Here is a 15,785-nt window from a genome sequence, read left to right on the forward strand (position 1 = left end):
CTCGCAGAGAGCGGGACAGTGACCACAAGACCAAGGATGGAGGAGCACAACCATGCTCACTAGACTTGCTCTCAGGCCTTTACTTCGGCTGTGCTGCTGAGGACTCCAGGAGTCAGTCTGTCCTAGGAAGGCTGTGGGCTCACTGCAGGACAGCTTACGGGCTCTGTTCTCAGCCTTGCTTCTCTCTAATCCTTCTTGGCCCTGGCTCATCTCCTGGGCCCCTGAACCTATCATAAACATTAACAGCAACCATTTAGGAAGCCTCTGCACTGTCAGGTACTTAAAAATAACTTTTCACATCACTCTTAGGAAAGGCTTGTCCAAGGTGACTTTCTTAGTAAGGGGTGGGAGAGCTCCCCCTTCCTTCCCTTCCGTTTGTGTTGCTCTGCCTCTCTCAGCCAGCTACCCTCATCCATGCAGAAGACGGTTGGCTCACCAGGGATCCTTGGGCCCAATTTCTACCTCTACTCAAACCATCCCAGGCCAACCCTCTCTCTATTCCCCTTCCACCAGGGCCCAAGGACATGCTTCAGTTAGATGTCACAGAGCGCACTCAAGACCCAGATGAAACCTGGAGAGCTCCAGCCTCTGAGAAACCGCTCATGGACAGAAGGGTGTTGGTAGGTTCTGGATACATCCATGATTGTACTGAAGACTGTTTTAGAAGTGAGTGCAGAGCCTCCCCAGGTCCTACCTTCCCAGCCTTGGGGCTCAGCCTGTGACTACAACAGGCCTCTCCTGAACTATGGTCCTCCTACCATCTCTTCCTCCTTGTCAGCTGCCAGCAATGTGACATCTTTGACTCTGCTTTTTTAGTTATCTGCTGCACATTTGGTGCTTTAGGGGCCGCTGATGTTCAGGACATAAATGAAAAGTGGTGGGTGTTATAAGGGGTGTCAAGGGATTCAGGAACCGAGACAAGGAGAGAGGGGATGTCCTTCTATCAGAGAACACAGGAACCTGGCCTGTGTGCAAACCTTCTAGAGTGTTCTGAGTAAATGTGGACTTTAACTCGTTCCCTAGCCCTAAGAATATTTACCATCTCCCTTCTTACTGCTGGAGGCTCAGGAAGGAGCTGAGCAGGTGTCCCCCGGGGCCCCAGGTAGGACACTGAAGGACAACTCAGGTCGACAGAGTGCTCTGAAATGTGACCCACACTGACCCTTTGGAAGGAAGACTTAAAGGTTCAATATCACCAGTCTCCTCAAACACACAAACCACAGCTGCTTCCAAAGGACAGACTTTATTTCTCTCCACTGGCCGAGCAGTTCTAGTTTGCAATCCAGTTTACACATCTCATGGGGGATGGCTGTCCTGGCCAGGAGTGGAAACAAGCACTGGCAGCCTTGCTCAGTGAAACTGCGGCCAGCATCACAATTTGGAAGAAATGTAAAATTGCTCAAGGAATGATTTCCTCAGCAACACAGTCCCCAAAGAACTCACCACTCTCCTCTTTGTGGGCCCAGTTAGACTGGAGTAAGTTTGAGTTTCTGAGCTTTTAGCGCACGCACGTCCTCAGTGCCCCAACGTTTCCACAGCAACTAACACTATGACCCTGCCTCTGACCCCTCAGCCCTAGGTCTCTTACTCCTAACGTCTTCGACATACAGGACCCAGAAGAACAAAGCTGGGGTGGGAGAGCTGACTGGAGCAAACCAATGTCATCTCCACCATGGGCCAACTTTCTCATTCCAAAAGACACACTCCTGTTCCCGACATGTACCTGCCCACTCTAAGTGGGGCCGTTAGGATCTCCATCTTTGTCAGTGCAGGTTCTCAGGCACAAGAAATTGAAAGGCACACCCTCCCATCCCCAGGACTACAGAGATCTTTCCCCCTCATTTGGCATCTGTCTGTCCCTCTTCTGAGCCCTAACCATCAGTGCTCAGGCCCTAGGGACAAGGCTGAGGTATCTCCTGTGGTCAGCATGGCCCCGAGGCTTCCTTAGAATGGCCAGTACAACACACAGGCCCAGAACTTACATCACAGGCATGGGTACTGACTGAACGCAAAGCTTTTCCAACACACAGCTGGGAAGACAGAAGAGTCCAGCCTTCTCACCGGCTTGCTGTCCATACACAAGTGGTGGGCCAGCTATAGTCCAGCTTGGCATCTGCCTTCCCCTGTGGTGGCTGATCAGGAACCTTAGGGAGGACTGGGGCCCCACTGCTCAAATACACAAATTCCAAAGGATCTGGAGACTCCTCTAGCTGATGCCCAAGGGCTAGGCAAGCAGCATTCATGAGGAAGAAGCAAATGGAGCCACAGTTCCACTGCAAACGCAGTGTGGACTACGGAGGCCCATGAGGCAGGTCTCTGGGGCAGCAGGTGGAGACTTTTATCTTCTTTAGAGACACTGTAAAAAGTCAGACGGCTGGTGCAGTGGTCACTAGTCAGCAGCACAGAACTTGCTGGGTACAGGAATTCTCCATATTCCAGACCCCGCAGTGCTGTGCCTCCAGTAGTGTGTACTCCAGAGCTGAGCAGCCGAGGACGGGCAGCAGCAAGCCCACCTGCCCTGAGGCTCTCTGCAGCCAACTATGGTCTGGTGACTGAAGGAAGCATGTGCCTGCACACCACTTGGGTTCCAAGAAAACAGAGACTGGGTTTCTCAGGCTGGAAAAGGCCTGATGTTCAAGTTTCTAACTTACAGTTCTTCATATTTAAAAATTGACTTTCTCTCTCAGGACCTCTGCGAGGTTTGCATTTTGCCAGGAAGAGACTTTTTTGGTGCCATCACTACAGATTCTAAGTCCCCCACAGCTTGTGAGATACTGTTCCTGTCAGAAGCCTGGAAACATGTGCCTCTAGAGGAGTCTTTTAGTGGGCTATTTGATGCGGATGGCCTGAGGAACCCCACACCACTTTCAGATCAAGAGCTCCCCTGGTCGGCTGGCACGGGTTTGAAGGCCAGCAGGTTAGGACCACAGCAGAGAAACCAGGGAGGGGAAGTCTTGATGCTTGAGCACCATCTTCTGGTCAGTGTTGGATTTCTGAGGCTGACTTGCTTTAAAAAACATTTACTTTTAGAAAGGGAAGATTCCCTAGCTGATAAGTTCAAGAAATTTGCATATGCAATGAGGAGGGTGGGGCTGACCGAGGGAGGCTGGCTATCGCTGGAATTCAGCTTAGAAACTGAGTGCTGCCTGTGTCAAACTGAGGCCAAAGGGCAGCAGCCCTTGAACACTGCTGTGGGTTAAGCTGCTACCTCCTGTCCTCCTGTGATCCAGCTGAGGGACCGTGGCAATGCACCTCCACCATGACCAGACTTGACCCTCATCTCGGCACACGCTCATGTGAGCTGCCCGCGCCAGGGGGATGTGGGCTTATCTCTGAGAGCAGGTGGCTTAAAGGTGAGTGTCAAATCAGGGCATTCCTTCTGTAGGGAGTCAGCCACACCAGGTCACGGGGAGCCTGGCCTGATGGGCAAATACTGTGATAACCCACTCCTATCTTTGGGCTTCTAGAAAAGCAAGCCCTTCTCTCTAAGCAGTAGGAACCAACATTCATCTAATTGCACTTCCAACCGGATTCCACAAGCCATCAATTACCAGACTGTATGATAGGAACCTAAGATAAAAGACTCTGTGACACTCAGACTTGAAAGAAGCATAGTGCTGCAGTAAGCATGCAGCCAGGCTGATCCCAGGGAGTAGGCCATGCACCAGACATATGGGCCAGCGACAGGAGAAGCAGAGGCCACCTCAGATGCTTCTAATCCGTCACGTGCAGGCACAGGCCTGCCCCCAGGAGCTGCTTCATTATGCTATTACAAGGTACAGAGGAAGTCAGCAAGAGGTCTTGAGGCTGGGCTGTTTCAGCCTTGATTAGGAGTAGGCGTGGAAGGCCTGAGGATCACAGGGAGGCTCTGATAAGGAATGCAATGAACATCCAGGAAGGCAGAGGCAGCTGGATGGCCTCACATGAAGCTGCCCCCCAGTAGAAACACTCCAAAACTTTGTTTTGGGAAAGACAGAGAAGGGAGGATCAGGAATGCCAATGTGACCCTGCACTGTTAACATGGCCACATGGTTTTACAGCCTCCAAGGGGAACCTGAGAGGGGCTGGGGGAGGACAGGCAGCCATGCTGGTGGGTGCTTCACTGGCAGAGGCACTGGCGGTATCTGTGGCCCTCTGTTGGCTCAGACTCAGGTAACTCCCCTGCTCCTGAGGGCAGCCAGGATGCTGTATCTCCTTGGCCATCCTGGCCACCAGCTCCCCTTCAGTCTGATTCCCTCAGACTCTGATTCCAGAAGCCAGACTTCCCTGGGACAGGTGAAATCCAGGCTGAGCTGAAGCCTGGAGGATTGAGGCTCTGTCACAAAGGGCGGTAGTACTGGTGTCAGTGTGGATAGCTCAGACACTGTGGATCCTAGGAAAATGACAAAGCCTCTTCTTTCCAAGTGAGAGCACCAGGATGGAGCTTAGCCAAGCAGCTAGAGCAGAGGCGGCTGTGAGCATCCCTGCTGGTCCAGCACAGGCTCCTCTACTGAAGAAGCGGCCACTCACTTGGCCTCACCACAGATCAACGTGACAGTTCCATCCAGCAAGTCCTCCACCGTCACTGCCACAAGTTCGGAGCTGTTCTGAGAGGCCTGTGAATCTGGCAAGGTCACAAACACCTGTGAACCAGCAAGCTGTGTCTCCTCCAACGTGATCACCTGCTCGGCCGAGGCTGCTGGCTCTGGAGCTTGGATCACCTGAAGGAAAAGACAGGAAGGCTGCACTGGGCAGTGTCCACCGAGATCTACCCAGAATTTACACGGCTCCCATCTCACGCTGTAATGATGATATTTATGTTTTCACCTGAGGAGAGCAATTACTTACACCTAATGGGAAGAGGGAAGTTTCATAGACCAGCGATGCAAAAGAGAGGCAGGCAGACAATTTAAATAACTCTGTGCACTAAATTGCTATAATTTTGCTCGGTATGCCCCCTCAGGGTGCATGGACTCTGTGATTACACTCCAGTGAACAGTGGCTTCCCCTGTCTCAAGGATGTGCAGTAAGTGCCGTGCAAGAGGGCCATGGGGACGGGAATGGTCTACCAAGAGCCTGGGCCCTCTGAGGCGGAAAGCCTTCTCCGTGCGAACGTGGCTCAGTTGTGGCTTCTCCCACTCACTTCCCTCACATGGCTGTGGCTGGGGCTAAGATGGAGGCTCCTGTCTCCTCCACACGCTGGGCCATTGCTGCTCCTGAAAACCTGCACACCCTGTTAACAGTGGTCTTCTTAGCCCTTCTGTGCTTCCTGATGTACCTCTGAGCTGATACATCTGATGGTGTGCTTAAGACAGTGTGTCTTACGTGAAAGGCATAGCCGCCTGGCTCCCAAGGACTAGCCAGGGGTGGAGAGTGGGTGCTGGGGAGGAAAGTGGGCTCAGTTCTGTGGCAGGCTGTGGGGCTAACTGTGGTGAGTTAGGTACTTGGTACAGTAGCACTGCTGTAAACTCAACTATAAACTGCCTTCTGCCTTTCTTCCCTTGAAGGAAGTCCTCACTCGCCCACAAGGTACCTTGTCTAGAAGCCCTGTTTCTAGATAAGCCAAAAGCAGAGATACTCTAGGTAGGATGGCAGCAGGAGCCTCACCTGGAATCCTGCTCATCTGACTTACCCTGCTCCCCAGAGGCTGCAGGACCAGCATGTCTTACACCTGATCAGTATGACAATTGGACAGAGAGACCTCCATTGGTAAATAACTCCACCCAACCTCCCTAGGAACAACTGACACCTGTTAGAAGCCAGTTTCTTTTCCTTTCTGCGACCTCTGGAGAAGATGAAAAAGTAGAAGGCAGAAGGAACAGGCTGGCTCCAGCTTGGCCTTCTCACATTAAGAGGCAGGCTTTTCACCAGCTAAGTGAAGGTACACGCAGGCATACACAGATGCATACTGTATCCAGCCATTTGCAGTGCATTTTGTCTGAATCACCTGTGCTGATGGCCACTGTTCACTCAATAGGACAGCCTGCGAATGGGACTAGAGTTCTTTGTGGGACTGCGTAAGGGTATCCTGGTTCATGGCTGGACATGGGCCTGGAACCCCGAGACTTTAAGTGAGAACCGGCAGGCGTTCAGCCACGTCCCCAGAACCCAGAGTCCTGAAACCCAGTCTCCATAGACCTACACTGTTCAGTCATGTAGGCCATTGCAGCCCCTTCCAAAGTGCACAGGTAGAGGGCGTGACCATAGGCTTCAGGTCCTAGGGATTTACATACTAATGAAGGCCAGAGGGCAGAGCAAATAAGCATGCTTCCCCAGAACCTCCCCCTTTCTCCCTCCCTATTTAACTCAGGTATGGCCTGAGTTTTATGGGGCGGGTGTACTTCCAGATCCATCCACCATCCGCCATGACAATAAACCCTTTTGGAACAAACGACTTCCTCGTGTCATTGGGGCCTGCCACCCCCAAAGCCTCCAGCCCCTGGAACCTTAGACCTTCTCGTGCATGTGGGCCTCACAGTGTGAAAAACCCACAGGGACTCCACCACTGCGCCCTATTTTTCCCTCTTCTGTCCAAGAAGCACTTTTTTTTGTTGGCCTTGCCCAAGAAAGTACAGCCATCCTTCCCCGGGTCATCCTGACAACCCTCCACACCCCACATCCTTCTCAGAAGGTGGGGGATGTATGGGCTGGAAGAAGACTGGTGCTCCATGTTGGCAAATTCCTGTTCCAGGTTCTGTCCACCTAGGGGCACTGACAGGCTAGACTCTGTTGTTCAGAGTCTCAACAGTCAGGAAGGCCCCACAGAGCAGGACTGGATGCTGGGACCAAGTGCTCTAGTGAAGCCCCCAGAACCTTGTGCTCAAATCCTGTACATCCAATGGGCCCAGACTCACCCGCACCATGTGAGAGGCAGCAGCTGCCTGGGTCTCAGTGCCTGTCACCTTCGGGTGCTCGGACTCCAAGTGGCCATCAAGCTGGGCCTGGGAGGTGAAGAGCTCACCACACAGCTCACAGGGGAAGGTGCTTTCTGACTGTTTGAAGTGCTCTGTGGTGACATGGTGCTGCAAGGCTCCAGGGAAACGGAAGGTGGCTGCACAGTACAAGCACCGGAATGGCTGTGACCCTGAAGGAGGCAGAAGACATCAACTGGCTAGGAATGATGGCCCAGAGCAGGGGAGGCAGAGGCAGGCACAGTGAGGATGAGGGAGCAGAGGCAGAGTCAGGGTTCCTGGGGCGTGAGGCTCACACTCTCCTCCCCCTTTATGAAGCTGCAGCTACAGAGCAGGCTAGGGCCTCTGGGCACTGTGCCATTTGCAGTGGATTTTGTCTGAATCACCTGTGCTGATGCCCACTGTTCACGAAACACTGGACAGTCTGTGGATGGGACTGCAGTTCTTCTGTCCAAGACGCATGTTTTTCCATGCTGGGAACTGAACAAGCAGCCTACCACTGAGCCATGTTCTTGGCCTCAAGAAGAACTTTTTTTTCTTTTTTTTCTTTTTTTAAAAGAAGCACTTCTTAAGACTTCCGAATGGGATCAATGGCACCTGACGGCTGCAGGCTAGACTGTAATCAGGACCCATTATCAATGACTGTGCATGCACAAACATCAAGGCCTGTAGAGCATGACGGCTTGTAGGTCAGACTCTATGACTTAGGAGAACATCTCTAGACAGGATGGGGTACACTTTCACCTCCCAGGGATCATGAGGTCTAAGAGGGAGAAGGCAAATGAAGCACTGGCTGCATTCCAAGACTGAGAACCAAACACAGCCCAGTGTTATAAGGTGTTCAAGAGACCAAACCCATGGCTTCCTGTCCTTTGATGGAAGCCTACAGCTCATGCTGTGTCAATGCTCTGGAAAGGCACGAACGGCTCCTCTGTGAAGCTCAAGTCTTCCTTAATTTATTTCCTGTTTTCCTTTTTGTACATGTAGTTGAGTGATAGGATGAAATCAGTATCAACTAAGACTAAATGCTTAGAAACTATAAATACTACAGACGCCTATGCCAAGAAAGCACAGCGTCACTGGCAGCACTTCTCCTTCCTATGGTTCTTTAAATATGGTTCCATTCCACATGGTTCACGGCGGGGGGAGTGAACCCAAGACATTAAATATCCAGCCGGCAGCCATGGAGGGAGCCCAGGCAAGGAGAGAGTCCAAGACAACCACCAGGGGACCTGGAAAGGGAGGTAGCCTAAGATACCCCTGGGTGGGCAGACCACACCAAAGATGATCCCTGCCCAGTGCTATCCTATACAGGCCAGGCATAGCACTCCTGAGACCGACCCCTCCCGAGACCGACCCCAGACACTTTGACCCCAGGGGCCGCTAAGAGCAAGTCAGTGGTGGGGAAATGGGAGAGAGAGAAGCAGAGGGATGTGAGCACAACGAAGAGACAGAACTGGAGACAGAACTGGGGAGAGAGGAACAGCCCGATGTGGGCAGCTGGTGATGCCACATGAACAGTGGTGGAGTCCTGGCCTCCACGGGGAGTGCTGCCACGGGGGCCACATCTAGGTCCCTGGCCCTGAAATAGCAGGGGTCAGTTACCATCAAAGGCCAGGCAGAAGTCCCTGGTCTGGTCTGCTGCCTGGGGACATGTTGATGTCTGAGGGCTGTGCAGAACTAGCCCTATCCTTTTCCTGGGCATTATGGGAAGGCTGGCCCTGGGCTCAGGAGCACAGGAGAGCTGACTCCGTCCCTAGCCAGTCGCCGTCCTCAGACAGTGGGCCTGCACAACAGCCGGGAAGCACAGTAGAGTTGGCTGTGGTTGAGGGTGCTGCAGGTGAGCCCATCCTGAGAGCACGAGCATGCGGGAGCAGGCCCTGCCACTCATCTCCCATGCCCCTCCCCCACTCCCAGCTGGCCAGAAGAGCTCCCCCATGGTGGTATGGGTGTGGGAAAGCTGACAGCCTCAGATACCTCTCAGGCCCAGATGCAGGGCTTTGAGTTGGCCTGCCCCAACATCGACCCCACCTATGAACTGCTGGGATGCATGAAGGGGCTGCTCCTGCAGATCCAAAGCTGCAGGATCTCCATGACATAAAGCGACAACAGGCTATCCGAGAGGAGTGGCCATGAGAGGAGCTCAGTACCAGAGGCCAGAGGCCTTGTACCGGACCAACGAATCATTGCAACGGACATTTGTAAACAACCCAGTGTGGACAAAAGGGCGTGCTGTGGGACACACTGTGATACACTCCAGCTTCCACAAGATTTTTTTCTATTGTGGGAGAGGTTGCAAGGGAGGAAAGGCAGGTACCAGGGGACAGGGAGATGAGTGGGATTGGGGTGAATAATATGACATTCACAAAGAACCAATAAAAAGTAAAAAAAAAAAAAAAAAAAAAGCTTGCTTCTGTTTGAGGAGAACATCAGTGGAGGGCCTGGCGCTCACACAGGGCTGCTTAGCTGTGTGCAGGGCCAGGCCTGAGGTCTTCATGGCCTCCTGTAAGCTTGGCACTGACGTGCCATCATCCAGATAAAAATGGAGGACAGATCAGGAAAGGGACTCAGGCCGCGCTGTCCACCTGTGCTCACTGTTGATCTCAGGGGCACGCTGAGGGCCACTGACCTACCTGAATGCTGGCACTTGACGTGAACCTGCAGCAGAGCTGGTGTGGGGAAGAGCTCCTTACACTGGCTGCACTCATGGAACTTCAGATCTGTGAGGGGGAGAGGACAAAGGGGCGGCTCTGCCACAGCTGGAGGGGCCGGGGCCCAGGAGGGCAAGAACCGTCGTCCCACAGAGTATCTGCCGAGTTAGGAGGAGCCTGTGCCTGGAGAGATCTGTAACCTACTAGTCAAGAGCACTGCTGTGCCCGGACTGTGTGGATGCAGAAGGGGGTGTGGACAGAGTGCTTGGCGGGGGCCCTGCATGCAGGAGATGCTCTGTGACTGACAGCTGCTGCGATTATCCCCGAATGTACCTGCAAGGAAGGTATTAATAACTTCCATCCTGAAGAGAAGAAAACAGACTCAGACAAGAGATGTCACCTGCCAAGGTCATGCAGCTGCTAAGTGCTGGAGCGAAGATTCCCACCTGGGCCCATCTGCCATGAAGCCACCACCCTTTCTTTTCAGGTGCTGACTGGGTCTCCTGAGGGTGAGCTGGAGGTTATACTGCTCTGTGCTAAGGGCCTGAGAATCGGGGCCACTTAAACTACTGCTCCCGATGGACAGGTGTGGCCTCCCTCTTCTGGCAGGCTAGGGAAGAGCAGAGGCAATCACCACAGTGCCTGAACCCAGGACCGTGAGTCCCTCCACCCCAGGTCAGCTGCACCCCAGCGTCACCTGCATGTTCTGTTTTGATGTGCTTCTTGTGTTCGACGGTGTTGGGAAAGGTCTTGTCACAGGAGCTGCACTGCAGCGATGAGAACTTGGGCGACCGATGGTTCTGAGCCGCGAACACATCTGGGTGATGCGTCCGATTGTGGTACCACAACCCAGACAATTGCTGTAAGGCATTTGGCCAATGTTAGGCTCTAGAAAGTTCCAGTAATGAGAAACAGTTCTGAGACAAGCTCATGGACCTAGACTTGTGATGAGCGCTGGAGGCTGGAGTGGGGGAGCTCACTCCCGCAGAGCTCAGCAGACCCGTCAGTAGGCCCTCACTCACACAGGCGCTTAGGAGGGGGTGTAAAGACCTTCCGAGTGAGGCAGACTGCCACAGCAGGCAGCTGAGGGACTTGCCAGGGCCACAGTAGCAGAGCCTGGCCTTTTGGAGCATGTGTGTGCGCTGCTCAGTAGGCTGGATCTCAGTGCTGCTGAGCCTGGGGAGTGGAAAGGGACCTGCTAGAGCAGAGCCCCAAGCTGCATCCCTCTCCAGCTCAGCTCTAGAAGTGAACTGGGAGCACCTCTCTACAAGTCCTCGGTCTCCTGGAATCCCACCCAGTCTCACCCCCACCACAACACGAGGCCTGGCACAGAGCTGCCCCTCCATTTCTAAATGAGTGGTTGCTCTGCCTAGCCTCAGTCATAAGTAAGGAATGTTGTTCTCTATGACCAGTTTCTTACAAGTATGGTTTACTTCTGGATCTTTCTATCGGTTCACTTTAATTTTAACTACATGCTGATCTCCAAAGTAAACACCACTGCCTTTCCCTGAGAGGCAAACAGCAAGCATTGACCACACTGAGCACAGCAATCCTGGGTTCAAACCCCACCTCTACCCCCCCAAATCCCCTCCCCCACCCCATGCTCTTCACGCCTGGGGTCAACTATCCATAGAGTGTTAGCACTGAAAACCAACACTCACACCACAAAGATGCTGGAACCTTCTGCCAATTAATACTTCCTGTCTGCTGGGGATATAACCAGGGCCTCATGGATGCTAAGTGTGTATTCACCAAGTGCACCCTCAGCCCATACTTTCTCAGGGTCAAATTGTCTGTCACGTCCTAGAGACAAGCTTGGACAACATTCGGGCAACCAAAGCCAATGGGGAGTAAGGCAGGGATGGGGGCCATGCTCCTCACAGCCAGGCCCACCTGATAGGCCTTGTTGCAGATCCCACAGCTAAAGGGCTTCCCTCCAACATGGGTCACCATGTGCCGCTCCAGCATGGAAGGGGCGCTGAAGATCTTCCCACATGTGGGGCAGGGGTGGTACTCCTTGGAGTGCACCTCGTGGATGTGCTTCCGGTGATCCTGCAGTGTGGAGAAGCTCATCCTGCATTTCTTGCAATCATAAGGATCTTCTATGTCTGCTTCCAGGCAGGGCATGGGGGGGGCGGGACAGAGGGAGACAACAGACAGCAGCAGTCAGTGACACACTCCACCTCACACAGCAAGATGGGAGGCTGTTCAGACTTCTTGTGGTGCAGAGTCCAAGGACCCCAATCTGGCTCTACTCCCTATGCACCAGGAGGCAGGGCCCCTCCAAGCCTCTGGACTCGCCATCAACACAGCATCAAACTGCTCACCTCTACCCCTCGCTTCCTGTCTCACATGTCAAACTCTGCTCTACTTTACTGGGAGTTTTATGCTTGTTCCTCCTGTCTGCAGTGACATGTCTGGGTCTTTCATTTCCCTGCAGACCTTCCAAACATACCCTCTGGAGTGTCACTGCGTCTCCTGCCACTGGCAGCAGGAGGACATTTCTTTGGTCCTTACTTGAGACCCAAGAGTAAAGCCTTTGCAGACTCCTGGTGAATATTGGGCAGGTGTGTTCAAACCATATGTGTCGGCTCCCTCGTAGCCTGGCGGAGGAGGAGGCTCTAGTGTGAGTCTTACTTTAATTAGAAAACCCAAGGTTTAGAGAGCAGCCAACATCATATCCAAGGATCTTACTGGGATCCCTGGGAAGAGGTCTCACCTATTCACCCATGGACATGCCAATTCCTCAGTGAGACCTCAGAAAAAAGAACTACTACTGATGGACACCTCTGCCATCTAGATGACAGAAAACATCTGTCTTTTTCTTAAAGTAACTTAAAGCAAAAATATTTGGTAATGAAGTCGTTTGCCCATAAGAAGGGTCCAAAGCATAAGCCTGTGTGTATAGTAACTGTTTACCTAGGAATCCTGCCCAGCAGCAGCCTCCAGAATCACTGGCTAGTTTCCCCTGGAAATCCCAGGTTCAGTCTTTTAAGACCCTTTGATATAGTTTCTACTGGCAACGCTGTGGTCAGGTGAAGCCGGGCCTGAAGTGGGGCTCATGTGAATGGTACACTCTAGTGTGTGAGAGATTAAGTCTGAAGAGTAAGTGTCCCCTTTTCTGACAGTCCTGCTGCTAAAGCAGAATGAAGAAAGACTAAAGAAAAATGAAGACTAAAGTAGAATGTCGTCCTTTTCTGAGGTTGAGAAGACATCAGACATTGGCACTGGGTCAGAGCCAAACCCCACTCGTCTGGAGGTCCACGGTCATTGGAGTTCTAGACTGTCTTGCTAACTCCTTGAGGACACGTCCCAGGAGTCCTCTCACATGTTGAACACACAGGACCTCTGGTAAAGTCTTTGCTGGGTGACTGACAAGAGCTGTAGACACTGTAATACTGTGCCCACAGCTAGAAACTGGCATGAAAAAGACAGTGGAGGCAGGGTGATGAGAGCAAGGCACCTGGTATGCAAGAAACATATGTTCTGAGGATGACATCTGGTACCCAAAAGGCCGTTATGTTCTGAGGATGACATCTGATACCCAAAAGACCATGCCCATCACCAATGACACCAGCCCCTGGCATTTACTGTGCATCTCTGTGTCAGGCAAGGAATTTAGTGCTTTCTTCATGCTATTTCTGTAGTGGTGTGACTACAATGGCCTCCTAGGATCATACATTTGGATGCTTGGTCATTAGGGAGTAGCAATGCTTGAACAGGGATTAGGGGGTGTGGCCTTGTTGAAGTGGGTGTGGCCTTATTGGAGAAAATGTGTCACCCAGGGATGGGCTTTGGGGGGTTTCAAATGCTCAAGCCAAGCTCAGTGTCTCTCTCTGCCTGCTGCCTGCAGATCTGGATGTAGAACTCTCTCCAGCACCACATCTGCCTGCATGCCAACATGTCCTCGCCATGATGATAATGGACTAAAGCTTTGGAACTGTAAGCCAGTCTCAAGTTAATGTTTTCCTTTATAAGAGTTGCTGTGGTCAGGGCTGGAGACATGGCTCAGTGGTTAAGAGCATGGATTGCTCTTCCAGAGGTCCTGAGGTCAATTCCCAGAAACTACATGGCGGTTCACAACCATCTGTAATGGGATCTGATGCCCTCTTCTGGTGTGTCTGAAGAGAGCAATGGTGTACTCATATACATAAAATAAATAAATAAATCTTAAAAAAAAAAAGAGTTGCTGTGGTCATGGTATCTCTTCAGAGCAATAGAATACTAAGAGCATTTCACTGAACGTTTCCTACAAGCCAAGGTGGTGGTGTGACTACTCACTCCAGTTTGAAAGGGGCAGAGGAGACTGAGCAGGGTAAAGACGTTCATTTGAGTCAAGGAAAGTATGTGGGAAGATCAGAACTCAAGTCTAAAGTCACACGTCTCTCAGAGCACAAGCTCTCAGTCCACGTGCGGTGCTGTGTTGACTACTTTATGCTAATTCCAGAGTATATGGCTAGAGCAAGGGAGGATGAAGGAAATGTCAGAGGCCAGCCACCCAATAGTATTTCACGGTGTGTGTGACTCCATGGCTCTGTGAGAAAGGCAGGCAGCTGGGGCAGCCCCAAATAACTCAGTGAAATAATGGGCACTTGGAGAAGAGACACCAGGGAGGAGTTGGTGTGAGCATGGCAGCACTGCCCAGCACAATGAACATTTAACTCAGGACGGCCATGCTTGCTTTTTTAGAAACAGCAGGATGAAAACAGGATGAATATGGGGGGGGGAGGGAGTAGAAAATGGAAGCTGGAGGGATTGCTTTCAATTGTCCCAGTGTCCTGTGAGCATGACAGTGAAGACATTCCCTCCTTCCAACATAATTTGCTTCTGCCAGCCAAACACTATAAGGTGAGCTAAAGAGACAAGGAGACGGGCCAGACAGCGAAGCCGGAAGCACAGTGGTATCCTAAGAAGGGATTCTTCGTAAGGGACCAAAGAACTGTGACTTTTACAGAATTGGAGGGACAGGGCCCCAAATGGGACCCAGCTCTAGTGCAGTGATGTCTGCTATGACTGGCATAGGCCTCCTCAGTGCCAAGCGTGGCCTGAGATACCTGACATGGCGACTGCAATACGTACTGTGGAAGGTGTGCAGGTGGATGGAGAGGCCGTTGGCTTGCCGGAAGCCCTTTCCACAGTCCCTACAGACATACGGCTTGTCCCCGGTGTGGGTCCTCACATGCCGGGACAGCTCGATCGACTGGGCGAACACGGCATCACAGTATTGGCACGCGTACATTTTCCCTGTGAACGCACATGAGCAAGTAAGAACATACACTGAACTCGGACGGCACTCCTGCAAACAGAGCCAACTCAAAAGCACACACCAGAGAAATGTCACTGGCAGGTGACATTACCTCAGGCAACATGGGATAAGTCTGTGGTATCTCATCAAATGCACACACCTCACAAACACAGCCCATCCCACTGTGTGAGCAGAACTGGATGAGAACAAAGCTCCTGTCTCCAAGAGAACCTGTCTGTTCATCAGGCTTCCACACAGAGAAGACCCCCTTTCACTTCCAGCAACAGAAAGGTCCTTCTGTCCAGAAATGTGACTTAGATCTTGCAAAGCAGTTTGTTCTTACAAAACAGTCTAGGCTATGGGAGACCCTATCTCACAATAGAACAAAGCAAATAACAACCAAATATCTAGTGTGGCTTTCCAGTACTACAAGGATGAGCTAGGGACTCAGAGGGGACAAAGCCTTGCAGTAACCCACTGCAGTCAGCGAATAGCCCTTGATTCCTACACTTCCCATGTGCCCAAGAGTGTGACCAGAGTTTGAAAACAGGGGATGAGCCACCCTGAGAGCCATTATCTGCCACCAGGCCCCCAGCTCCTCCCAGGCCAGGAAGTCACCATTGGACAGGAGGAGCTCAAGATCAGCAAGCCCAATGCTAGGCCCCACACCAGCTAGAGCAGGTAGCCTCGTTCTCATCATTTTACTGACCAGGCTCTGAAGTAAAATTTTGCACACACACACACACACACATACATGGGTGCAAACACATGCGCAGTGTGAACCCTAGTCTGCTATCACTCTGTTCCCAACACTATGGTGGCTTGTAGCAACTTGTGGCAAGAACCTGTTACTGTCCCCCTATAAGTCACTGCTAAGGCTGAGTCAAATGTCATGTGATGACAGACTGTGCTAGCCTATCCAGGGAAGATATCCTAAAGGAATCCCAGCTATGAGGGAGGACAGAGTCCAAGGAGGAGGCTGCAATAGGTGCAGAGGCC

The 15,785-nt window shown here is 52.1% G+C and overlaps 1 protein-coding gene across 4 annotated transcripts in view; it reads right to left on the reverse strand.

Annotated features, from left to right (window-relative positions):
- Positions 1 to 1,224: 1,224 nt before the first annotated feature.
- Zbtb40 (zinc finger and BTB domain containing 40) overlaps positions 1,225 to 15,785 on the reverse strand; it is a 70,838-nt gene continuing 56,277 nt past the window's right edge. For 2 of the 4 annotated variants that reach the window (XM_028759813.1, XM_028759812.1), the window contains exons 14-19: positions 14,621 to 14,785; positions 11,435 to 11,652; positions 10,239 to 10,401; positions 9,524 to 9,610; positions 6,834 to 7,063; positions 1,225 to 4,700 (exon numbers count right to left, since the gene is read on the reverse strand). In XM_028759813.1, coding sequence (XP_028615646.1) covers positions 4,506 to 4,700; positions 6,834 to 7,063; positions 9,524 to 9,610; positions 10,239 to 10,401; positions 11,435 to 11,652; positions 14,621 to 14,785 — 1,058 coding nt within the window. In that variant the 3' untranslated portion in view covers positions 1,225 to 4,505. Of the gene's footprint in view, positions 4,701 to 6,833; positions 7,064 to 9,523; positions 9,875 to 10,238; positions 10,402 to 11,434; positions 11,653 to 14,620; positions 14,786 to 15,785 lie in introns of those variants that run through there. The other 2 variants (XM_028759814.1, XR_003710287.1) reach the window with 2 other exon arrangements.

This window comes from Grammomys surdaster, unplaced genomic scaffold (genome assembly GCF_004785775.1).
Source record: "Grammomys surdaster isolate TR1022 unplaced genomic scaffold, NIH_TR_1.0 126313, whole genome shotgun sequence".
Taxonomy (NCBI): Eukaryota; Metazoa; Chordata; class Mammalia; order Rodentia; family Muridae; genus Grammomys; species Grammomys surdaster.